This window comes from Aplidium turbinatum, chromosome 8 (genome assembly GCF_918807975.1).
Source record: "Aplidium turbinatum chromosome 8, kaAplTurb1.1, whole genome shotgun sequence".
NCBI lineage: Eukaryota > Metazoa > Chordata > Ascidiacea > Aplousobranchia > Polyclinidae > Aplidium > Aplidium turbinatum.
In genome coordinates, this window is record NC_137479.1 from 8093252 (window position 1) to 8120332 (window position 27081).

General features: G+C 41.1%; 1 protein-coding gene across 1 annotated transcript; it reads right to left on the reverse strand.

The window, feature by feature from the left end:
• Window positions 1–639: 639 nt before the first annotated feature.
• On the reverse strand, window positions 640–27081 carry LOC145775197 (signal peptide peptidase-like 3). Its single transcript, XM_082586439.1, has 11 exons — window positions 26625–27081; window positions 25947–26024; window positions 24820–24887; window positions 24535–24657; window positions 23875–23953; window positions 22401–22513; window positions 21013–21191; window positions 18054–18139; window positions 8145–8350; window positions 3657–3766; window positions 640–2795 (listed from the first exon to the last, which is right to left on the reverse strand). Exons 1-11 carry the CDS (start codon window positions 27011–27013, stop codon window positions 2730–2732), a joined length of 1497 nt encoding a protein of 498 aa, XP_082442565.1. The 5' UTR covers window positions 27014–27081; the 3' UTR covers window positions 640–2729.

Here is a 27081-nt window from a genome sequence, read left to right on the forward strand (position 1 = left end):
CCCGCGTGAAAAACTATCACGTGTAAAGAGCAGCTCTACAGCAGCTGACCTTTAAACAACTCAAAGCAACAGTTGTACGTGCAGTACTGTATAAACTAATTAACTTTTTTTTTCCCGCGTGAAAAACTATCACGTGTAAAACGCAGCTCTACAGCTGTGTCAAATCCGTGTCAAAACCGAAACAGCTCAAGATCAATGCCTTTTTTGCTAATAAACAATGAACTTCTTTACTACTGTATGTAACGAGCTGTATTGCGCAAATTTCCTGTACCTTTCGCTGTAGGTTATTTTTTTTAAACAATTTCTTTGTTTACTGTATTTTCTGCGTGCCTTTTGTCAGTTTGGTGGTAGGCTACACAGTAACCCTGATTGGATTATACACCTCTTTCTTTAATCAAAAGACAGTTGTGGAATAGTTTGCGGTAGTTCGTCTATAACGTCAATTCGGCTATAACGTCAGTTTTTGAAAATCCCCTAGAGGTGCCGTTATAGGCGAATTCTACTGTATAAGCAATTGCCTCAGCGTCAGTCAATCCAACCAGTCAACTACTGCTGCTGTTTTCCATAGAGTGTGTCAGAAAAGCTAAAGTTGTCGTGAGATGGTTTAACCGACACTTATCAAATAACAAACACTTGTTCGAGAAATTGGTTTACTACAAGCTGTTACAACAATAAAATACAAATACTCAGCTACTGCCATGATGAATATGTTAAAAGGTGCTCATCATGATATTACGTAACCATATGCTTCAACATGATTGGGCGATTAGACATTCAACAATTTAGAAAGTATCATTTCACCGAACAGCCCAGCTCGCAAACCGCTTCTTTTTCAAGATTGATTGACGTAATAAATAGATTTGCAGCTCGAGAAACGACGCATGGTGATCTCAAGTGATTGAAATATCTTAGTACTCGAAAACGACACAAAACTTTTCATGACTGCAGGTGATATGCATTGAACATATAACGAGAACACACAGTACAGGCCTACGTTTGATGCAGTTTTCGGTGAAAATGTTGTTAGTCTTTCTATACAAAAGAACATCTCATCCAAAAAGCAGACAATAACGTGGACAATTTGTCCCCACAGAGCTTGATTAAACACCAAAAAGACATTGATTCAACGTTTAAAAGGCAACTAGAGTTAACCACAAATAAAAAGCCGATAATTTATACGTAGAAATAAGTTGAGTATTTAGTTTATTCACTTGAAATCCAGCCAACAAACGCTTCCATTTTTACATCATTTTAATGTCACAAGCTGCAAAATGGTAGCTTTTGTTAGCTGCAAACAAGTCAATTTAAAATAAAGTTTGTCACATGAAAAATATTTGTTTTGCTATTGATGTAAATCTCCAGCAAATTTTGTGACAGCCATCCTTTTATAACGCTTGGCGACGTTGAATCAATATAAGAGCATCTTTTGTCGCTTTGATATTTTTGTTAGTCTAAAAAAGCTATAAAAGTTTTAATTTTCTTTGAACAGATGATAAAAATCCATTATGGAAAGAATAACGAATCTTCAACCACCATCAACATGTGAGTTTTCACCAGGCAAGTGAAAGAGTCTTTTGAGTTGCTGAAAGTATAAAAGATGTACAGCGAAAAGTTTCGCAGCGGATTGTTCGACCGTACAGCTTGAAATTACATGAAAATTAATCGATTTAACTTAACACCAATAAAACTTTCCACTCTTTTTTTACATTGATTCAACGTCGGCAGACTTCCTCTCAATACTGATATTCACAAACGAAACATCAGAAAGTTTATTGTTGGTTGATTTTATGAAAGTCTGATGTAAAAAGTAAAAACTGCTTCAAAGCGCCAATAAAAATATAGGACTTCACTTTGCCTCGATCAGTCTCCGTCTCTAGCAAAACGTCTATCTAGTATTTATGCAAGAGACCATTGCAACGTCCAGATTTTGAAAAAAGTGTCTAATAACAGCACACAAGCACATCCGCTAGAAGGCAGCATTAAGCTAAAAAAAGAAAATAATTCTTTCCTTCATAATTTCATTGAGTACAAGTGACGCGCTGGATCAAACCACTTCACTATTCGATGGCCTACTCGGCAAGTGGTGTTTTGCTTTTAGATCGTCGCATCCTTGCCAAACGTTAGTTCAAGGAAAATATAAGATAATAGACTAGCTAGTAAATAATACAAATATGCAACAAACGTTCCGCTTCTGTCAAAACCATACTTCTCGGTACCCATAGAATCGGAGGCATGGGTTTGAACACAATTTGTAAAGTAGATATTTGGTACCTGAAGAAAACATTTACCAACAACAAAGAAGACGCAAAAACAAAGTCACATGAGCAGTGGACAAACATGGTCACTCTCCAGACAGCAAATCAGTCGCTTTTTGCATTTGACTCAACGTCTGCAGACGTAAAAAGTGACTAATTTTGCTGGATGAAAAAAGTTAAAACCGCAACATCGGATCCGATTTATTTCATGATCCAATGTATTCTACGACAACATCACAACCACAAATTGGGGGAACTTCCAACTTGAGGATGAACAAAATTCCAATGTGTGCTGAGGGTTACGACAAACCCTTGATCAAATATTACAAGACAACAGCATGCTGATTACACGCTGGCGTTCAAATCAATACATTCTTGGCGTCAAGGTGCATTGAAAAAAGGGCACAACTCGCAGGGGCGACAGTTCCTCACTTTCGGTGACGCCACAATATGTTTGAGATAGTAGCACTGACGTCAAACGTCAATGAAGCGTTGAGTGACCGCTTTAAAGGGAGCGTTCCACATTTGTTTCAGATCTCCCTGAAATGAGAGAAACAAAGCGTCATGCGATATGTAGTAGGTGCCCTCGTGTAGTAAAGAACACACACAACAAATGGCCAAGATTGTCGACTATGTGGCCACATGAAGATTAACTGTCCTAAAAATTGCTGTTGCAGAGCTATGCCAAGTTTGGGTGATTAAGATTTAAATTAAGTTAGTAGAAACTAGAAAGGCAATCATCGTCTACACCTTTAAACATAGCATCTATTCTATATACGGCTTGTCGAGACACAGACGTGTTCTTGCAGGGAATCAAACCAACATCCTTTCGAACATAGGATAGACGTTTTCATCGCACGCCCAACCAGCAAAAGTTCATGCTGTAGTGTACATGTTTTTACATCCACATAAAACTTGCACCACGAGCATGTAAAAACCTATACGTTTGAACTTATGCTATTTTTTATAAGAGAACAAACAAATGAAAGTAAATCATGGTGTGTGTGCAGTGATGAAACAACCCAGGCAGCAAAGTTGCATAATTTTACTTCATTTCAACGTCGCTAGACGTAAAAAGACAACTTTTGCTTGTTGGAATAGAAGTGGTAAAATGTCGCAACATGATAAAGCATAATCTGAACGCCGATGCCACATACAGGCAAAGCCTTGAGATATCCGAAACGAGTCTTCTCCATTCTTTACCAAAGACACAGGGAACGTAAGCTGCACAACTCGTGACGTTGACGTTGATTCAACGACACGCAACAAAATCAAAAAGATAAGTTCTCCGATTTTGCGTAAAATCTCACAACTATCGATCGAAATTCGTAACACTTCAATGAATTATTCGAGAACGGACACTAAACCATTAATGTATTAGTAGAAATAAAAGCTTCATACCTTAATATAAGCCATAGTGACTAATGGCAGCAGCGTAAAAGGAACTAAATACAATAAAGCAGGCTGTGCGTTGCTGTTGATCTCCGATGACACTGTAGCTGTGACCAAACCTGAACAGAAAAACCCGTCGTCAATAAATGTTGACAGTACGTCACAGGACTACGTGAAGTTTTTAATGTTGTCATAAAGTCAATATTGTGTCAAAGGCAAGTCAAAGTGGCATCAGGGCGCGTTGCAGTGCAGAATACTCCTACCAAGCAACAACTCATTGCTACTCAACCTGGAGGTCTTGTTTTTAGGTCGTCAGACCACTCGGCATGCGACAACTCCGCAAATGTTGCAATTCAACAAGTACATTTCAGCTACTGAATCAATGTAAAAATGACGGATTTTGCTGTCCGGTCTGTTAAGATTACTGAAAGTCATTTTAACAAAGCATTGTAAAACACACACAGTAAGTTGGTTGGGCCGGTCTGCTCAGCGAAAGGAGGCGGTCATCACGGATCATAAACGTCTTTGTGGTGAGTAGTGCCTCTCGAAAAGATCATTATGAACACTAAGCCCAAACCGTAAGGCAGCTTACACCAGGTTGGTAGGCCAGAAATGGAAAAAAAAATCGTCAGATCCAGACTCAGGTTACAAAAGCGAAATGCGGTTTCTGTTTGTATTCATCTAATCTAAACCAAGGGTCTCAAACTCAAGTTGCTCTTGGAGTCATTGCATTTAATCACGCCTAGCCGTATGGACGATAAGTAGTTATGGACAAGTGGCTTATCGTGCCCCATCCTGTGAGTAACATCTGCACCCAAGCAGATGCCAAACGAAACTTGTCAACAAAGAGCCTCCACTCGGACTGCACAGCTGCAAGGGGGAATGGACAAGTTCAGGCGCCCCAGCATTCTGCAGCTCAACATAGAAGGCTACACAACAAGCAAGATAAAAGTTGTGGAGCAGCTTGCCCTACTAGGGTCTGCACTGACGAGTTCAACTGCCAGCACATTGACTGAGGCTACAACAACACAAGCACAAAAATTTCTGGCTGACTAGGCCTCTACAAACCATCTTGCCCTCCTATTCAACCCAAAAGAGCCAGCCAGTTTCCACTCCGGTCGCTGGAAAACAGGGACAAACCCTGACTTGGCCTTTGCGGGTGTCGACAGCTCTCTTCCAGACAGACATGTGCTTGAAAAGTTCTCGCGGTCCCAACACCGGCCGTCCCTCATCATCGCCTCAAATCTTGTGGCTCCTGTTCCGAGTTCACCGGTGAAGCGATGAAACTTCAAAAAAGCCGATTGGAATCAATACAGCTTCTTGACCAATGAGTCTACTGCAAAGGTACCATCACCTGAAACAACATGCAACGCAGACGAGGTATAACAGGACTTACGCAATGCCACAATACCACGTGGCCAAGGAACCAGCTATACACTATGCTGGGACTCTGAGTGTGAGGCTCTCTAGTCTCTATCATTCCTACCTAAACGCCACACCTGCTTCTAACACCGCTGCCGCCAGCTTACTTGAGCGGCTGGACGCAAAGAAGCTTGAGCGATGGAACGAAGTCGTCCAAACCATCGACTTCTCACACTTAAGCCGCAAAGCATAGAGCATCATCAACAACCTCACTTGGCGCTCAGCAAACTCCCCTCACCAGTGCCCCGTTTCTGCCGGATAAGATCTGCCCTGAGCTTGTGCTCCATGCTGGCCCTGCCCTCAAGTCCTGGTTACGTAGATTTCTCTCTTCCTGCCTGCACCACCTCACAATTCCAAAAATCTGGAGAAGATCTTTAGTAGTTGCTCAATCATCGTCAACTCAATCATCGACCGGCTCCTTACAAAAGAGCAAGCTGAGTTTCGGCGGGGAAAATCCACCGTAGATCAGGTCACACTCTTGACTCCAGACATCGAGGATTGCTTTAATAATAATAATAATAATGTTTGTTTTTATATTATATACAGCGCTGTATCCATCGCAGAATGCGTTGCTCCTCAGCGCTTTACAAAGCAGACAGTGTCAATGCAGCTGTATAGAGGCGCAACCGAATACATTACTACCCGAATCCATTCCATTACTCAGTGTCAAGCAGTAATTAGATTCAGTGCCATTTTTAAAAAGTCTTTGGTATGACCCGACAGGGTATCGAACCCACGCACTTAACAAAAAAGGAAACAAAACTTTAAGATTCGCAATTAGCCTAGGCCTGTTAGAAAACATGAAAAGGATAATTTTTAATTGTTATTGAACAATTCGCAGTGCATCACGGGCCGAACAAATTCTTCTCCCGGCCACATGCTTGACACTCTTGATCTAAACCGTGTTAGTTTGCATAATTTCAACAAAAACCAGTTCTCTTCCAGTGCTCATATTTCACGTTAATGAACGTCGAGTCTACACAAAGCACCATGGAATTCTGAAGATAATGACTAAGTTCAGTCCTTGGTAAGCAACGTTGAAGAAATGCTTCACGTTGTCCCTAATGTTTGTTCTTGGCGAAGTTTTCACACGTAGGTTTCCTCTCATACCGAAATTATGTGTATCAATCGTGTGAAAAACTGCAAACTTAATGCAGAAAGAAAAATGTAGTTTTCGTGGCAAGGCGTCGGAATTAACAGTTTCGCGTTGAAGCTCCTCGAATTAGCAAAGTGAACTTCGCTGACAGACAACGATTTTTGCACCTGAGTGCACATGCCTTTTACACATGAATAGATCTACAAGTGGTGGATGCCAGACCTTTTACAGTTAAGCATACAACGTAGAAACATGCCAATTGCATTTGGAAAACTGCGCTGGGGGTTGTTTTGGTAATCAACAATTTACAGATTCTGCCTGACTTGACACCTGAGTTGGAAACTGTCAAATTAGACAATAATTGGGGAAAAGCAGTCTCATGAATTTTTTACCCGAATCAGGCTAACCATGAATATTGTTTGTTTTTCAGCAGACACTATCCAGCATCCATCTGTGCGAGATTAAAAAATTCGGGACGAGATTAAAAAGCAATCACAAAAATAAAACGCACTGTACGAAACAACCCGTTACGCACGCTTCACAATACAAGTGACAAGGCCATAGAGATGAGAGATACAGACAGTATTACATTTTATGAACACGTTTTCTAAACCAGATGCTTAAGACATCGCGTCTGGAAAGCCGTTGATGGTTGCAAAATCACTCGTTATTTCACGGATTATCTCCTGTTACTGAAGATAACAGCTGTTTGGATGTGGAGACGTGAGACGCCAGACAATGTGTAAAAAATTCGGTCAATAGAAAAAGACTGCAGTGCAAAATAATTAAAAAATAAGCAAAAAAGCAATTTCACGGATGATTGACTTTAGTTTTTGCAACTTAGTAACTCTAATTTCAATTTGGAAAGTTATCGATGATTTTCAATCTACCTGGGTTGGAAAAACTGACATGTTGATGTCGTTTCAACGTTTAACGGCATCGCAAATCACTTTGTCACATATATACAAAGCGGGAAGAATAATGAAATTTCCTGATTGGAAGATCAATTTTTTAAACAATCTACGCAGTATAAACAAACACCACTGTAAGGTGATCCCTTTTAGCCAGTGTTAAATTGAATAAATTATTCAGATTTCTGAACAATATCAGCTTAACTGAGTGGAAATTAGAGACTTTTGCTGTTTAAACAAGAAATAGAAAGAAATACCAGTTTACTGTCAACTGAGTTTTTGCGTGGTCGTGCCAGCACTTACAGTACAACGACATTGCCAACCAGCGAATCAGCCTTTTTTTACATTTCTACAGATAAATTTTTTGCGTCAGCATGCTGAACCCAGGACAATTGGGATTTGTTGGATGGGGGAATGTTGTTTCTGAAAAGCTTCGCTCTCGACAAAGGTAGCGTCTATTCTCCACAAAAACAATGTTGCTACAGCCCACAAGGCTTTGGGGGAAGTAGTGGGTAACGAACAGCCTTTAATTTTTTTGCTTGCCTTGACGCATTTGAAAGTTTGGGCCATATTTTGTTTTAGCACAAACAAACTAAGTAGTTTTGCATGTCACATGGTTAAATAAAATGTTTTGTTAACATATTTACATATGTACATTACAATGAGCTCAAGTGTGAACACTCACCAGTGCAGCGATATGGGTTTGGCAAACCATGTCGGTGCAGCTTCCACACTCGACTATAGAGCACATATTTACGTATGTTTGCATTCACACATAATGTTGCATTTGATGTAAACGTGAAAACGTATGCTTAGTAGTTGACAGTTGTTGGTAAACGATCACTTGCTCAGAGTGATATAATGGATTAATGCAACCACGTAATTTCTTTACTGTACTAGCAATCATGATTGCCTTTACCCAGCCAGCAAAGCCTGCCTTTTTACATTGTGTCCAATGTCCATGTAACAAGACGTTGAATCAAAGTGCAAGCCATACGTTACTCAAATATTCATTTGCACGCTAGCTTGGCAATCAAAGGTTACTGAACAAGCTGACGAAAAACTCACCAATAAAATATCCAATCAGAGTACAGTGAAAGTAACGGACACGGTATATGAGGTTGCCGGGAGAGCTAGGCGCGTAAGATTCCCCTTCCAGTTTCCGCTTCTTGTAATTGTCATATCGCAGGACAAAGCAAAGAAGGAGGCCTGGCATGACGATGTCCCCGAGACCAAGCATCGAAAATCTCTCACTTCCAAAACTGGTGTCCAAGCTGAGGGATGACAATCAAATGCAATATGAGAAGTTGAGAACATTGATGTTTTTACAAGCAGTCCAAGGACTTCTGTGTACCCTGTAATCTGCTTATCGGAAACATTATTGCGAGGCATGGCTGCAGGCAATAATACAGTGCAATAAACAAAGATGCAAATAGTGTTTTACTTTCTACAAAAGAACTCTTTGTTTATCATAGACCGACAATGCATGTTGCATTGCTTCAAGCTGTTTGTTTAAGGGGGCAGTTCTACTTAGAAAAAAAAAAATTCAAATATGTTTTCTTTTATTGATATATATTGGAAATTTATCGGAGATTCCGAATATGCAGTCAGTTTTTACCTATTTGCCCTCATTAGGCTTCAAACGGAAGGTTTTCTGAACGCACCTCAGTTTAAAATGTGAATAAAAATTTGCATTTTTGTGAGAATGTTAGTTGCAAGGTTTTGTATTTTCCCTTACAAAATCTAATAATGAAAAAGCTAAATAGCGCCATTTTTTCAAAAGGTTAACCAAATATTTTAGTTGTTGTGAATGGACATAGAAAAAAAAAAGTCACATTTAAAGTCAAAGGCATAAATTTACCTAATTCTATTTTTCAAATGCGATTTACTCAAAATCATGTTTTTGTGCACTAAAAATGTTTCCTCTAAAAAACTACTTGTCAGAATTGGCTAAAATTTTAAACAGATGTACAGTAGGCCCTTACGGACATAATGATTGAATTTTGTTTCAATATTCAGAGTAATAAATATTTTATTACCAAATCCTGAAGTCAAATTTGCACTCGATGCATAGCAATTATGAAATTTTTTATATTTAAAAAAAATAAAAGAGTTAAAAGAAATCCCCTCTATCAATTTATGGCTAGGAGGATACCCTACTAGATCACCATGCAGTTTGAAGTCCCTACCTCTAGCCATTTTCGAGGTTTTAGGGCTGCAATGGAGACAATCGGTTGATTTTATGTACAAATTCAAAATGGTATAAACCCTTAATGGAATAATGAATTGCCCCAGCCTAACAAAGTAACTATTTTTGGATAGCTTGTTTCCTCCTTTTCCCAGCAATATATGGTTTGCTGGGAAAAGGAGGCTAACCTTCTAAAACTTTCTTTCTTTCCACAAAGATAAGAGTTAAACTGACTGCTAAAGCGGCGGTCGATTACTTTTGGTTACTGATAAGGTACCACAATTGGAAAATTCACAATTGGAAATTCACAATTGGAAATTCATCAGTTACAAATAAAGCAAAACTTCGCCAGGAAAGTAGACAGTTTGGATAAAGAAACTTGCCAGTACAAGTACAAAAGTAGCCTACACAGTTTTCAGCCATTCGGAAAAATTAAAGACAAAAAAGCTCAAGAAAAATTCATCTACAATCAACAAAGAAGACTAGCTTAATAATCAACCCCTACCCAATCAACGGAAAAGACTTCAGTACCCAACCTCTACCCTTGTTAACCTTTCCCACCCTTAGCAAGCACCGGGATTCGCAATTCCAGCCCGGTCTTGTTACCCTCCATCTTTACCCCGAAGACAGTATTTTTTAGCTTAAGAAGAAAGAAGGACAGAAAGACTGTAAAACTGTAATTATTTGTGTTTTATTTCCATTTTAATAACCTTTATTCGTAAATTTAAAAACAATTGCAATATTTAAAAAAAAAAAAATCCTAGCCTAATTTTTGACCTTCTCTGTACCAATATTGTCTCTCAATTTTTACCAATTTCAATAATTTTAGTTAATTTGTATAACCAGCCTGTTGTGTCTTCAAATTTTTGTAAAAATAAGTTATTTTGCCCATTTAATTACCCAAATTCCACCCATTTTGATTATTTTCTTCATAGCTTTTTAGCATCAATTTAAAAAAAAAAACCTAGTGTTGCCAGTGCTCCCCAAATTCAATTCCGTATTCTCTCTTTTTAAGCTTGAATTACGTGTCGTTTTTAATTGTTTTATACTGAATCCTTAATCGTTGATCCGAAACCATTTAACTGATTTATTTCCAATCAATTGTAACGACTATTGGCGTATTATATTATATTTAATTGTTGTATTTTATTAATCGTCGCAGGGTCACTCTGCTAGCTGGAGTAAAGTTTACGAACTGACGTCACAATTGTACATTCATTCAATTGCTCTTAAAGCTTTATCATTTTCCTCTTATTCCTCCCACTAATTCGTAATTAAAATTTTTTTTTAGTTTATTTATCTGTCACTAACATGTTTACATTATAATATTATCCTGTAACGTTAAATCAACGTAAATTGCTTTTTATCAGTCAAATCTTTAGTAAATCGTTGGTTTTTAAATTCATTTCATCACAATCTGCTACCAGTTCTTATATCGTCACTTTTAAATCTCTAAATTTAGAAACGTCGCCGTAAACTCTAAATCTTTGTAATAACCAGCTTTTTATAATTATTTCATTTGAATTATGTCTCGCTTTTCAAGTAGTGCAGGTTTGAAGACTTCTAGAGATAACCTGGCCGGTGTTGGTTTCTCCCTTCCATCTTCTCAGTCCACTAGCTTAGGCTGGCCGACGAGGAAGCAGGTTCCTGTGAGTGGTCACTCATTCAACCCAGATGGTGAAGCCTCCCCGGTAGACTCACTGCTTTTTGCGAACTCGTCACTTCGTCACGGTGACGAGTGTCCGATCCGCAATTCCGCACCACATCGTGGCTACCCCACCCATTTCGAGTCACCCTTCCCGAGGTCGAATAGACTGCAGTCCGTCTGCCCTATTCGCCTCACCCTCCCCAATCTATTCCCCCTTCTCTGTCCTTTCTCCACTTGCAGGAGGGCATCTCAACCTTACCGAGATGTGCAGGCGTATCAGGACCATATGCGAGCATTTCATGGTTCGCGCGCCGAGTTCCTGATCACCTGCAGCAGGTGCTGCCGTGTTCTCCCTCGAGCTTACAAGCTGGATGGGGCCCAAGAGCATTGGCGATCCTGCCCCGAGGGCCTTCAATTGCCAACCTGCCTTCCCTGGCTGAGCAATGACCCGACACCCTCGGAGAGCCAAACCAGACCCCCTATGATGACCAAGCCTGGGCTTTCCTACGCCTCTGTTGTCAGGCGTGGAAGGCGCCGGCCCTCGACTGCAGGCGCATCGGTCGAGGGGTCATCCCCTCTTCCCCCTTCTTCTGTCATCCGTTCTCAAGTCTTCTGGCGCCAAGGCCTAGACAGCACTTCCACTTTGCCCCCCCCACCTGACTTTATGCCTGAACTTTTCCGTACTGTTCTATCTCATTCAGGCAAGACTTCGCTCAGCCCTGCTGACACTGACAGCTTGCCTGACCTAGATGTGTTGTTTCTTCCTCATCTGTCTTCGGCCGGACCTGGGTCGGAAAGTGGGGACTCTTCCGACTCGTCGAACAGTGAATCTTTTTCCTCTTCCTCCAATTCTTTGCCCGATAGCCCGACCACGGACTGTTACGGCCCTACTGTTAGCGCGAACCATTTTCTACATGTACCTCTGCGCAAGCCGACCTCCACCGGAGCCGTGGCAGTGGACTCGCTCGGTTTATCCAAGCCGGCTTCGCGCCCTTCTTCTTCTCTGCCTCTGACGGCTACCACCGGAGCTGAAGCTGGGGACCCCATCAGCTCCTCCAAGCCGCCCATGCAAACCTTTTCTCCTAATTCTCTTCAGCGCTATTCATCTCACTCCTCCTTACCCTTTAATCCTGCTCCCATCTGTCCTATACAACCTTGTACCTCGACGCTGTCTGCTGAAGCCCAACCTTTTATCCCACCTACCCAAACCACCCACTCTAAATTCCTGCCAACTATCTCTTCCCAAACCTTGACTCAACCCCGAAGTGACACCATGACATGCAACCAAGCCACGATTGACTCCGGACTCCCACAGACTACCCCAGGGATGTCCATCTCACCCAACATTCAACGATCCATCCAAGACCCTGTTGAACCAGTCAGGGAAAGTAAGACGAAAAGCTCCAGGCGGGCTCTTTGCAGTTTAGTGAACCTTACTTTAGCGGGTGGCATAAATTTCGACCGGTTCTGCATTGAATTGGAAGAGTGGACCGCTGGCACTTCGCCGCCCAAGAGGACACGTCCTCGCAAACCACGCTTCAATCGTGGCGCCCGGGCTCGCGCGGCTCGCCGTCGTTCGAACGGGGGTTCTCCTCGGTCGGACGGCGGGGGTTCGCGCGGGAACGGAGCCCGATATTGTAGGGGCGTGGGGTTGCGAGCCGCCTTCTCTCGGGACGCGAAGGGAACAGTCCGCCGGATCGTTGAAGGAAAAAACAGTGACCGTCGTTGCGAAATCCCACCTCAAGAAATTGAGGAGAGATTTCGACGCGACATGACCGCTCCTGAAGCTGGGAGTTGCTCGCAGATGCCCGAGTGGATGAACTCCCACCGTTACGAGCATGATAGTGTGAACCTCTTCCCCGTCGATGACGGCGAAGGTCCCATTACGGCCCGGGAGGTGGAGGCGGTCCTCCAGTCGCTTGATGTCGGTTCCGCCCCTGGTTCTGACGGATTGTCCTACGGTTTCTGGAAGACCCTGGATCCAAGAGGGGGACTCTTGGCCAGCCTTTTCGAGACCTGCCGGATCAACCGTCGTGTACCGGACCAGTGGAGAACCAGCAGGATCACACTCATATGTAAAGACCCTGAGGGTGACCTGCACGACGTCAGCAACTGGCGGCCCATCTCCATCTGCCGAAACATTTACAAAATCTACGCCGCCGTATTGGCCCGGCGCCTGCAGCGATGGGCGGTGGAGGGGAATGTTATCAGCCGAGAGCAAAAGGGATTCATGCCCACAGAGGGCGTCTATGAGCATGTGTTCATGCTCGACACCATCCTCTCGGATGCACAGTCACGCAAAAGGCCTGTGTCAGTTGCGTTTCTGGACATTCGAAACGCCTTTGGCAGTGTCCGGCACGAATGCATAGCCGAGGTCCTGCGTCATTTCGACGCCCCCACAGACCTTATTGAGTGCATCTCCGACATATACGTCGACAACACCTGCACCGTCCGCTGCGGCAATGGTGAAACCGACCGTATCCCTGTGGGGCGGGGAGTCCGTCAGGGCTGCCCGTTGTCTGGGCTGCTATTCAATTTGGTCATCGAGGTGCTCCTCAGGGGCGTCCGTGACAAAACGGATTGCGGCTACAACCTTCCTGCCAAAGAAGACGACATCAAAGTGCGTTGTATGGCTTATGCGGACGACATCTGTCTCGTTTCTTACGATCGCGAGCAGATGATCTCTCTTCTATCTGCTACTGAACCCTTCTCTTCCTGGTCCGGGCTACGGTTCAACCCACGCAAGTGTGGCACCCTTTCCTATGGGAAAGTGTCGGCGTCCCGTCTGTGGGTCGACCCGAAACCTTTCTCCCTTGCCGGGGAGAAAATTCGAGTCATCCCCAAAGGCGAGACGTATAAATACCTCGGCGCTCGAACCGGTTACGCCTCGGACGCATCCCTAACCCAACCCTTCATCTCCACTCTGGAGAAGCACATTTCCTTATTGATGAAATCCTTTCTTACCCCAAGCCAGAAACTTCTGGCACTCACTTCCATCATTCTCCCGTCCGCGTCATACCATCTGCGAGTGCGGCGCTTTAGACAGTATGAGCTTCTGAAGCTTGACCGACTGGTTTTGCGGTGTTTGAAGGTGGCGTGGCGTCTTCCCAAGTGGGCCTGCAGCGCGTTCTTTTACTGTAAGCCTGCATTGGGAGGTTTGGGCATCACGAACTTGTGTCGCGAAAGTGACACGCTTTCGCTAGCTCATGCTTTCAAGATGCTGACGTCACCTGACAGCATTGTCTCTGCCGTCGCTCTCGGGCAGCTTAGGCGTCATGCCTGTCTGAGGTTCGGCACTCCAGATCCCACGACTGACCACCTGGCCAGTTATCTGAATAGTGACCCCCCTCCTGACGGCGCCCGTCCTAGACCGTGCCCTACAGGCGAGAGCCTGTGGGGCCGTGTCCCGGCGGCCACCCGTCGCCTGAACGTACGTTGGTCCGCCCGCCCGGATGGCGGCCTTGAGTTGGCCGCGGGGAGCTCCACAATCACCCCTCCTATAAGGAAAAAAGTGGTGCCGACCCTCCATCAACACAATGACTTGTGGTGGAGGAGACAGTGGGAATCCAAACCTGACCAAGGCAAGACGGTCAGTGCCCACTGCCTGTCCGGATTTTCAAATTCCTGGACCCGGCGCCCGGAGCTCCTGGATCACGCGGACCGAGTATTTGCGTACAAAGCTAGATTGAATCTAATGCCACTTGAATCAAAACCAAGCCATGGCCGCCGTTACCTACCTTCCATGTGTCGTGCGTGTGGGAAAGCGGAAGAGACTCTCCCCCACATATTGAATCACTGCCCTACCGTGATGACTGTCATCACGGAACGACACAATTCGGTATTAAGGGAGATCGTGGGGCACGTGCCTGCCGAATGGCAACCCGGGCTTTCCATAGATAGTACGGTTCCACAGCACGTGGAAGCGGGCGGTGCCGATCTGCGTCCTGACATCGTCCTGCAACGCCCTGACGGTGTCACGGTCGTATGTGACGTCACATGTCCGTTCGACAACGGCGCGGATTCTCTTCGAAAAGCCGCCGACAGGAAACACGACAAGTACGGCGAGTTATGTGTCAACATAAAGGAAGACAGGAAGCGCCCTTGCAGGGACGTCCTGTCACTTCCGTTCGTCGTAGGCTCCCTCGGGAGCTATGCCCCGATGAGCTCTCGAGCTCTGACGGCCTTGGGCGTTCCTACTCGTGGGGTAGCAGAGGTGGCTAGAAAAGTGGCTTCCCTCTCAATCAAAGGATCCTTCCGCGTCTGGAAAGCTTGGAACGCCGGGCTCACTTGTGGAGGGGCTACGTCATAGAAAAGACGACATCAGCGATCAGAAACTTATTCCCTAATAACGTTACAGTAAGTATCCGGGCGCGCAAGACAGCAAACCGTTTAGACGTTATAACCTTATAACAATATTGGCTTAAAATTGATCACCTTATGTCATCACCTTATTTCTATAAACCTGCGCCATTTCTTTTATATGATACTCCAGTCTCTTCAAAAACAACCATTCTAAAGTAAAAAGGAAGGAAATAAAATACCTCATGTACATTGTGACTTGAGACTGGTTTAATAGCAATTAAGCAATTTCAATCATCACTAGATTCTCTATGTATTAATCAATCAATTGTTTCGAACTGTCATACGCTGCTTTCGCCTTGTAACGCTGTTCTTGCCCGCTCGGATCAACATCGCTCCGCTTTCAATGCATTGATCAACACGATCCCCTGATCAACTCGATGCAGCCTCAAAACTTCTACCCCAATTTTCTATTTTTACCGGTAATGCAGTCTATCAGTGCCTCTGGTTTCGATCGCTAGCCTCCCCGACCCAGCTGGGCGAACCTGCCTCAACGTCTGGCCAGTGCACATCCGTGCTCGCCGAATGAAAGCTTACTCTTCTCCAGTGAGTATTAATTACACTCCCACCTATATATATTTATTTTTTTTTTGATTACAGTATATTGATTCATCGAGCCTCTGCTCCACATTTTTATTGATTATTCGTCTGCCACGAGAGCCAAATTATCCTTACATGGTTCGACTCTCTTCCTCGTGGGAGACCCCAATTTTATCCGCTCTGCCTACTGGCAGACCGGGTATAAGAGTCAAAGTACCTGCGCGAGGACGCGTGAAGGAGACGTGGGCGCTGCCCGGCGGTCAATTACTGCCGGTTCCAGCGTCCACACACGACGGGTCGCCCGGTTCGTCGCAGGGCTTCTTTCTGGGCTATGCAGAAAGAGCCTGTCTCCCTGGCCCGCTCCGCCATTCTAAATTTGCGGACGGGCCATATAGTTTTTCGATCCACACTCTCCCTCCACAGGTACCTCGACTCCCCAGCCTGGCCCTTGCGACCTAAGCTGGTGGACTTAACCCTCCGGGTGCATCGTCACCCCATAAATCACGCCGCTCCCCGCCGCCGCGGGGTGTGGCAGGCCGGTTTCTGAAAGTCTTTGACCTGGCTATGTTTGTTTGTGCTCTCTCGCCGTCTCAATTATTTGTACCCGTGCGCTGTTGATGCAAATAAAACAGTTTAACACTACGGTGCGATACTGATGAGCCCAGCCTCATGGGCGAAACACGTGTCTATCGCTGTCTATTCGATGCTACAATCGGCTGCCAAAATAACTTAAATATATGGTTTGTTGGGGTTTGTGGGTGAACTTTTGTGTGTAGATTGTTATTTATGACAAGTACAAAAAATGCGATTCTAAGTAGAACTGCCCCCTTAAGTGAAATTCAAATCTTTCTAATATTTACCCAGCTACGATAGAGAAAATATTTGGTACGCTGTCATACAGATTAGGCATACACCCTCTGTATATCGATGTACTCTGTCACACAACAACGATTTAGAGTCGTCATAAGGTAAATATTGTCCTTTTTCGAAATCAACGTAAGTGGGCATTGAAAACATCAATCTGAAGCGACAAACTACTGGCATCACCGTTTCTCTGAAATCAAGCATGTATCAAGATATGGATACCATTCGCCAAGATACCACCAAGATACCATTCGCAAAAGTAACTACTTTAAATTTACAACTACGCTGCTAAATTTCAACAAACTGCCATGCTCAAAAAAACTATAACTGCAATTTGAAAAAACAAGTTTGGTTGAGATTATCTGCAAAGTGAAAACAACTCAGCAAATATCTAAAAGAAATCCATTCTTTTCACAATAGTGAACTTCCAGTCCGACATAGTCAAGCTTGTCAACCCTCTCAACATTGACGATAGCTTCCTTAAGCTAAAATGTGGATTGCAAAAACACCAAACTACAAAGCAACAAAACGACAAAGGTAAAAAGAAAGTATCAGTTATTTTGGCAGCCGATTGTAGCATCGAATAGACAGCGATAGACACGTGTTTCGCCCATGAGGCTGGGCTCATCAGTATCGCACCGTATTCTTGCCACTTGAGTAATCGACCGCCGCTTTACCAGTCAGTTTAACTCTTATCTTTGTGGAAAGAAAGAGCCAACAAAACCAGCAGGTGCCTGGGGTGGGTTATGTGAAGAAAGGCGTTCTTCCCGGCTATCAGCACAATCAGCCCGGCTAGCGTGGAAGCTACACCGTTCTGGTTAGCGAAGCGTTACTGCTGCTCGCTGTGCTAGTGAGTAATCAGCCTTGTGCTGATAGCCGGGAAGAACGCCTTTCTTCACAAGAAAGTATCAGTTAATGTTCTCTGAAAAATTCAAATCCGTTTGAAATTGGCAATAAATCTACAAAAGCCTTAAAAGGGGTGATTCAGCTTTTCTAATCAATGGCACTGACCAGTGACGGTCTGACTATCAGACTAGTTTCATAGCAAAATCAATTCGATCCGAAAAAAAAACAGGATCTTTGTGCTAAAGCAAAACTTGAAATGTTGTACAAAAAAATTAATCAACGGTTTCAAGCGGGCGGGTCTCCTAACAATATACGGTTTCTATAAATAAATTTATCAAGAACGGCTGCGTTTCAAAACATAGCGTGACCAGTTGCCAGTAGTCGTGCATTTCAATGTGGTACATTTGAATCAATACAAAAATATTTTATGTTTTATTTTGAAGTTACATTTGACAAAATAGAAGATTGCAAGTACGTGGTGAAAACAGCACACAATCAGTATTTATTCTATATTCTATTGCAGAAAACCTACCTTGGAAAGACAAGTTTTCCTGGTAAGGATAATTGTGGTGCGTCTTTAGCAGCTCCCAAGTTGAATTTTCGAGCCAAAACTCCAACCTAAGAAATATTTATGCTGCGGTTAAATGAATAATTATGACTCTATTTGATAAAGAACCTTGTGATGACCCAATAATGGTGAAACAGCCTGTTAAGGTTTTTAGTGAATAATAGCTGCATTTGATGTGAGAAATTATTATGTTGTTGTTAACCATGTCTGTAATTTCTCCATGTTGGCGTTGCTAAAGTTCAAACCACATGTCTGCTTAAGTGACAGTCGTCAAGCAACACAGTATCCTTCAGGTGGATATTTTCAAAACTTTCCAACAAATTGACAGGAATAAGGATATGACGGGCTTGTTGTGTTGATTGATCGGTAATCATGGCGCAGCTTATAACCACAACAACAACAACAAATAATCGGAAGCTTGTGAATGCTACAGTTACAAGGAATTCTTTGTTTCACAAATATGAAGGCAAGTCCACAGCAGCCGCACTTGTAAAAATTTTTAAAAAACAAAAAATTGAAGAAATACAGAGATCACTTGCAAAAACAAATTGCTTCCAGAGGTATAATTAGATATTAAGCTTTCACTTCAAATATTTTTGAATGGTTTCAAGTAGGTGCGTTTTATCGTGAAAGATAACAATAAAGTGAAACAGCCGTACACTTGAAAATAATGAAATCCTAAGATTTCATTTGAATATTCAATCAAGTATTGATTCGATTGTATGGGGTACTGAGCGACACAACGCTTGAGTAGTGGTGATATCGCTTTTCATGAAATGGAATTTCGGGTTGAATCATGGTTGAATGCAGTCTATAACAAACGTCGATTCAACGTACAAAAATCTTTTTTATTGTACTTTTATGCAGTTTATCTTTAAAATGGAAAATCAAACCGAGTAGCGCAGTCTACACGTTGAAACAACAGATTTCCTGTCAGGAAACGGGCTGTCGAACTTTGTCCCACACAAAAGATCAAAACCTCTTGTGCAAAGATAAGAAACAGTCTTCCCCTTAAAATACAATGTATTTCTATGCTTTGAGCTTCCTGCTTGAGCAAGACCATATGATTTCATGCACGCAATGCTGTTCTTTTCGCATTGATTCAGCGTTTGCAGACGTTAAATCAACGCAAACATAAGAGATTTTGCTAACTGGGATTGCCTTGTATCGAGCGGTTAAAAGCTGCTGATAGCAAGGCGCTCTCAAAACCAGCTCGATTTGGAAAAAACGTTCATATTACACAAAACATCCTAATCGCAAAACGTTTAGAATGAAATCCACAACGATTGCTATTTTACGTGGAAACCAGCCAATACTGTCGTGCGAACGGTTTTCTCAGGCTTTGTGACATCTTTGAGAAACAGAAGACATGTCATGCGATAGAATGCTGCATATTAAACCAACGGTATCCATCTGTTACCAAACCAGAGTTGCCAGCTCCGCGGTTTTCCCGTGGAATAGGCTAGTTGTGTTTCGAAATCGCGAAAATTTTCAGCAACTGCGGGTTCTGTGCAATGTTGTTGTTGTTGATTTCGTTTTATTTCAAACCAAACTTCATAAAATAATTACTATTTCTATCTAAAAATTTTGATTTTGACTGTTTGTAGTGTACAAAGGTTTAAGTTGTCGCTACTTTTAGGCTTGTTTCAACTGGTAAATGATTGGACTACTTTTTAGTGTGGCTGGAAATATAAAAGTATCTGGAAACCTTGCACCAAACACACGGCGGAAAAGCTCTCCACACACACAAAAAAGAACGTATACTCTTGCGATGAACTCATGCACAATCCTTTAGTCAGCAATAAAGTAAATGGTTATCGATGTCTGTTAGACTAGAAACACGTTGCGATGATGACAAATAAAGTTATAAAATTGTCTAATACACCAGTGGCGGCTCGTCATAAGGGACTGCGGGACTGCAGCCCCCCCAACATTTTTGTACATATGTGAATTATATTACATATAGATAGTTTTGCCATGTTTTTGTAATTTATTTCGCTTGAAAAATTAAAAAAACTCTTAATATTAAAAATTTGTGTTACAAAAATTAATTGGCAACTCTGGGTCTGCAAATTCTGCAGGTCCGGTGTTGTTTGTTCTTTTTTTTATGACGTAGTTTTTCAGAAAAAAGTTTTCTAGCATCACTGAACAAGCGCTGTGGGGACTGCAAATAAAACAGACCCTGGTTAGGGATTCCAACTTTGGTTCTCGTAAATCTTTAGTTTAAGCGTGTGGAAGCTATCGGTGATTAGGTAAAGGGATCGTAGGTTACTTTACTTAATCTGTGTTTTGAGAAGTCACCGAGACAGACTAGTTTTGATGTAAAGTAAAGCCAATTACTGTAATTATTGGTGCTCTTTGACGACATCATGTACGTCAAACAGGTTGGAATAGACTATTATAAAGGAGGAAGTACGGGGTGGAAAGGCACTGAAAAACACCTGAAGGAAATTGTCTCCCATTTATTCATTTGTTGTTCAATTTCAACAAATTTGCTATCGTTGGAAAGCACAAGCATAGATCTAACCAACTAAGTTAATACCAAGTCCCAAAATAGTACTTGCTCCATCTGGTGACCACATTCAAGCCATTATCAAAAGTTTACTTTAAATGATAAAAACATTAAACGACAGCCAATTAAAAGAACATGTTACTGTGTTACTAACCTTAACTCAGTGCATTTATACCTCAGTCCGGTACAGGTTTATAATTATTTACATTAGGTTAGCCTACTGGTTGATGCAGCCCCCCCATGTTTTGAGACCACGAGCCGCCACTGTAATACACAACCGCAAAAAGAAAGCAGCATATTGCAAACTTATTGCAAGCTGCAAGGACGTGACACCTGCTTAGACAGCAAAATCCTACATTTTTACATTGAATCAATGTAAAAATTACGGATTTTGTTGTCTGGGATACTTACTGGATTGTCAGCTTGAGCGGTGGCCACTTGAACCATCACATTGGCGTTGAAGATGTAGGATGAGAAGAAAACCCAAAACACATCATAAATGAGAAGACCAGATAGCAGCAAACAAGAGACCTTCAGGCTTGGCAGCCGCAGCAAGGCGATCATTGATACGCAAAGCCCCATGCTCAACGCTGGAAAAGATCAATATGATTTGACTTCACTAATTGGCTTAGGAGCTTCATGACTTTGAAATACTTTTTTGAGTAATATTTTTTAATTGCAAAACACTTGCGGCGTTAGTTTCAAACTATAAACAACAACTTTATATAAACAACATATATTGTTATGATATATTGTTATGTTATATGATATTGTTCACTTTATATAAACAACAACATTGAAATAATTGATTTATACATTTGATAATTTTGAAATCGTTAAGATGATTTCCATGTTTCAAACACTTGTATATCAGTCTGATGATGACAAAATGATGACATGAAAAGGAATTAGCTGAGAGTTACTCGAAGTTGAATGCAGTGTGACAAAAAAGGAAAAAAAAACAACATAGAGACTAAAAGAAGCAGCGACTTAAAATTTTCAGGCCATCTTGTGCGTAGTGAGTTGCGCGCGTTGAACTAATATTTAGTAGATATCTTTGCCTTTTAAATCGTCATACTTTCGATGAAGGAGGCAAGTCAAGCAGCTTCTTTCGAGCTGTCAGCAGGTTGTTGTTTATGACCTGCTGCGTAAGTAACCGAGCATAACTTTACACGATTTGCAATACGGATGCCATTGGAAAGAGCTTCCTTCGAGTGCTCACAATAAATGACTAACTGCACAGCGCACACCACAGTATAGCACATGCGTCACAAACTTATAAGCGCAAGACTTCATGTCGATTTCTACACAGGTCTAGCCAACAAAACTGTATTTTTAAGGCCGCTTTCATTAACTGGGGCGGTGATACATTGACATGGTATTTCATTACCTGCCTTTCAGCTCTAAAGCCAGTAACGCAGTGCCGGTGCGCAATTTCAATAAAAACGAACACTGCTTTCAGAAATCGATTTTGTGGCTCAAAAGTTCCACTACGCTCAAAAACATAACGAAAAATACATTTCCTTTTTGAAAGATAATTTACGTTAACAGTTATAGAATTTACATACAAAAAACACCGTCGTTACTAAGCTAAGCATACACTCAATAGTAAGAACTAGCTTATAATATCGCCAGAGGCAATACTCAATACTTTGTGTTAACAGGATAGATGATATTGTTTCTATGCCTAATTCGTGCACAATTATTGTTTTACTACTCAATCTGTGAGATATTTTAGACAGTAGCAATGGCACAATGACGTTTGTCTTTAAGATAACGTTCTAAAATATGCTACTAACCATCCATTAGAAGCCAGTGGCCGGTGAGGACCCAAATGGAAACAAACAGAATAGATAGAGCTAAAGAAAGCAACTCGGCGACTGTAAATCGGCCGCAACAGCCAAATGACACTCTGTAAATATAGAAAGTAACCTTAGTTTAGGACTGGCGCTGTAAATCACAGTCGTGCACTGTAAATAGTTTTGCACCAAGCGTGATGCGATTTTCTATTTGCTATCGCTGTGTTCATAGTGCTATATATTTTGTGGAGAGTTAGAAGCACAGACACGTACATTCCACAAATTATACGCTTCAAGTACGCTCAATCACTACTTAATATACGGTACGCAATAAAATACCAAAGTAATGAGCTTTGAAATAATCAGAAATCTGGCAATAAACAAGCAGTAAACTGCAATCTATAGAGTATAGACAAACTGGGATAGGAGTTGCAATAAACCCTTGACATTTGACGTATTCATCCAAATAAATAATATCTAACTACAGCTGTGTCTAACTACTGAGACCTAACTTTACACTACAATAATGTCTTCCATTTTGCCAAAGGTCGTTTTTCGTTTCACCATGCAGCACTGAAAGAAATATTCGCTAAAAACTCCTCCGCACTTGTGCCGCCAAAAAGAATCCGTCTATACCTTCGTTAATCTGTAATTACTCTACTTTGATTAGTCAAAATCTACTTTCTGTTTTCTTCTTTCCTTCTATTTATCAATACCTCCCCGCAGTTAGGTTTACCTTTCTGGCAAACTTCTGGACGAGAGTCAGACAAAAAAAAATGCAACTTCAAACTACGAAAAACTTTCTCCTCGCAATATCCGCCCGTTAGCTCAGTGGTGACGTGCCCGACTCAAGATCACGCGGTGCTAGTTCGGTTCTTAGGGTGTGCGCTAGAGCAACACATTTCAGGACTACTTTCCATTCAGCGGTACCTAGTGCATTGAATAATTTCCCGGCAACACTTTAACAACAATCGAAATTTTTCACTCTGTCAATCTCAGTAACCAGCCCTGCGTCAAAAGCCTCTACAGGTATGCGAAACTACCAGGAATAACCAACCTATCAAGGCTTTGTCAATCCGAAGATAAAGATTCAAAACCAAACCATACTATCTGGAAATTGGTCTAATGTCGCTGTTGAATGAAATATATCATACCTTTTTTACATTGGCTCAAGGATAAATGATTTGCTGGCTAACTAGATACCTGAAATGCTGTTACACCATGTTCATTAAGTTACACATTAAGCTGGGCGTCAATGATGATTTCGATTTTTTCTTTCAATCTAATCAACATCTGCACTTCTGCAGATCCTCACAACATCACTTGGAGGAATCAGTCTTAAGGGACTCAGAGTCAAGAACAAATCACACGGAACCTATTTAAACCAAACAATAAATGTCGAAGACGAAGCAATTAACCTAACTTGATTAAGCTGATGAGTATGATAATAATCGTTATTTTCAGTAAATCTTACTTGTTTGGGGTAGAACACGGTCGCAGCAAGTATTGACACATAGGAAGCATGAGATAGGCAAATGCAGAGGCAGCAAGCACTAAATAGGACATATATACATTTCTTTTAGTATTATATATACAATTGCAACTATGAGACAGACGGGCAATGCAGATAATTTTGTCTTTGAGGTTATGGGCAAAAGGGAAAAAATATGTTGTTTCACTAGTTATTTTTTAAGATTGGTGAGAAGATCTGTTAATTCATGAAAAATCAACAAAGCTTAAATAGCTTTCTGTACCAATAACCTAACCAAATAAACTCCAAAACGAAGCAGGTATCACTTGAAATAATCTAAACACATGGTACACAGGAACGCATAGGTCTGTGTCCTTGCTGGCGAGCAGAAAATTATTTTGTGTGCGTACAAATAAATGGACGATTTGATGACAAATGCTTTGAGGCAAAATCGGCTATAAACAATACATCCATGTATGAAAAATATCCACAAAGTTTGCTGTTAATATCTATGAAAGATTATACTCAAATATAATGAAAGCGTTTATTAAGGATGCAAAGTTAAAAAAAAAACTTTAAATTAATTTGTAACGACTACACGCGTACAGTGCAAAAGAAGGACAAAAGACACAAGAATATCTGGATTTTCAAAAAACAATTTACCTGCTGTACACATAGCGAATACCACTTGCATGGAATCAAAAAAGAAAAACATTATGAGCAGCGATATGGAAGCGCCAATGGGCAAGCAAACAGCTTGTGTAGTGTCAATGGTTTGAAACGTCGCTGCAAATTCAACAAAAAGGTTGATGAAACGGCCGGTGGAAGTATTAGCAAACCAGGCCAAACACGGTCGTTAGATACAGTGCAAGAGAAAAAAAACATTTACTTATTACAACTGAAGTACCACCCTAGTGGCTGGCATGAAGTTGAGGCCAATAAACTTACATTGTTCTGAAGCAGTCGCGTCTCCAGCTTTTTCTCGTGCAGCATTTTCATAATCCATGTTCAGTGATCTGCAATTTGACAAAATTGTGAGGTGGAATTGCACTCTTTGAGAACGAAAACACATTTTAAAATAAGATACAAGTCTGTTATGATCTATAGTGAGAAATGGTCTTCTGTGATTTCTTAGTTTGCTTACTAGAGTCATAGACTTTGCTTCTGAACAAGGTAAAATAAAGGGCTTATGCTAACAAAAGAAGCCAATAGAAACAAACGAGTTGATTCAATGAAGTTTATTACGTCTATTATTACAGTCCGTCCATTTAGATAAAAAAAAAGCACAGACTGATCTTAAAAAACCCAGAAATGCCAAACGTAATTCAGTTGGTATTTTAGTCGCACAAAATTTACAAAAATTTTGATTGCTTGTAGCTGTCAATTTCCTCTATCCCTAACAAAAGACGTTTTTGACCAATTGTGACTTTCTGCACATTTGTATGACAAGTATATATAACTGTCATGTTACATTCAGTTTCACAGCCTTGCTGGCACAGCAATAAAAGATCTTTACAGACAGCAAACATGATTTATACTGATTCCTAATTAACCGGGTTTATCTGTTTTTGTAGCAAAATACCCCATTTTATAAAGCCTCTACGAGTCTGCATAAAAAATGTCTTGGATTGAGGATTTGACTATGTTTGATTGCCATTATATATAGCCTACATATGATACTTTACAAGCAAGATTTCGTACAAATATGTAAACACTAGACACTGCCAACTTAGTTGCATCCACAACAACTTCTTAACTGAAAACCAACAAAAGTGCGAAGAACTTTTTTTCTATTCCTGATATAAATGTTGCATAATTTCACATGAAACACAACGTAAGTCCATGTTTATTTAAGGTAGCCTAGGGTACATTTAAAAACCAAGTTTTTGGGCGTATGGGTAATGGGTATTGGGTAGCTCAACTAAGTTTTTAAATATAATATGCAGATAAAAACAACTATTATATTATATACCACTTTAACTTGAAGAAGCCCTAATTTCTTTAAGGATTGCTAAGCAGACAATGAAAGTATGAAAAGAAGTACAGGCATCAAAATTAACACAGGTAAAACTCACCGAAAACTTCCATACACAATCAGTAAAATAGCAATAACAAACGTTGATATACGAGATGAATCCATCAATGAGAATGCCCTAAAAACATATTCAGATAAATATACCATTCAAATACCTCAGTTCATTTTTGAAGGATGCTTAATCCAACTTACTCAATTCAGTTTGAAATCAGAACTTCCTAAAAGCCATCACAAGTAAATTGTTTTATTAATTTGTAGTGCTTTTAAACCACCTTGTTGATGCATAGATGTAAGCTTCACGATAAATACAGCAATAAGAAAAAAATATAATCCAGGCCTACAATTCAATGTAAGTTTGATTTTGCACTAGATACAATATGCTTCTTCATAAAATAATAATTCCATATATATATATTATATAACTTCCACCATGTGGTATTCTATCGATTTTTAAACTCTTGTAGTAATAGCATTTATCGTATTTGCTATATAATCTTGTGGGACATGAGAAAAGGGTATTAGAGCTTTAGCATCATAGCAGGCCTATTAGAACTTTAGCATCATGTTCATGAGCAAACTCATATACATAATTATTATACCTTGTAAAGTCAACCATAAAGATTAAGTAATCATACAACACATTATAAAGTTAAAACATTACATTATATATAATATGCGGTACGGTAAAAACTAATGATTTTTTGGTTACGTTACTTGCCATTGGTAATCACCCTTCGGAAATGACACAGCAACAGGTATTCCTTTCACATTATCAAGTTTTAATGGTTCCTTTTTTTCTGAAACAATGTTCTTTTCTATGACGTTTTCACTTTTGTCAATTGGTACTATTTGCAGTCCATCTTGAGCAAATGCTGAGGGTAAGAAAGTCAATAACAATAATAAAGAAATGCTTGATAAAAATAACTTGTGCAGGCAACAAAAACTTTGATTGCTTAATCGTTGACAGTTTTTTCTTGTTGCTGGTGTCAGCTGAGGTTGATTTTCCAGGAAAACTTGGCGGAAAGTAGAATCTGCTGACACATTTTTGCAGTTAGACTTTGAGCCAATCTTGAACTGATGGTAATCCCATTTGGATAACACTGTCATAGCAGTTGGTAACCCTTTGAAAAGCCAACCACAAAAAAAACGTTTTCACACCATCAATCAATGCAAAA

Bases quoted from the DNA above. Each gene is read 5' to 3' on its own strand.
- LOC145775197 (XM_082586439.1), bottom strand. From the start codon at position 27,013: ATGACAGTGTTATCCAAATGGGATTACCATCAGTTCAAGATTGGCTCA. The intron at 26,025-26,624 runs GCAAGTAACGTA...ATATGTTTTTAG, and splicing joins CCGAAGGGTGATTACCAATG to GGCATTCTCATTGATGGATT. The intron at 18,140-21,012 runs GTAAGTATCCCA...AATATTTCTTAG, and splicing joins CCGCTCAAGCTGACAATCCA to GTTGGAGTTTTGGCTCGAAA.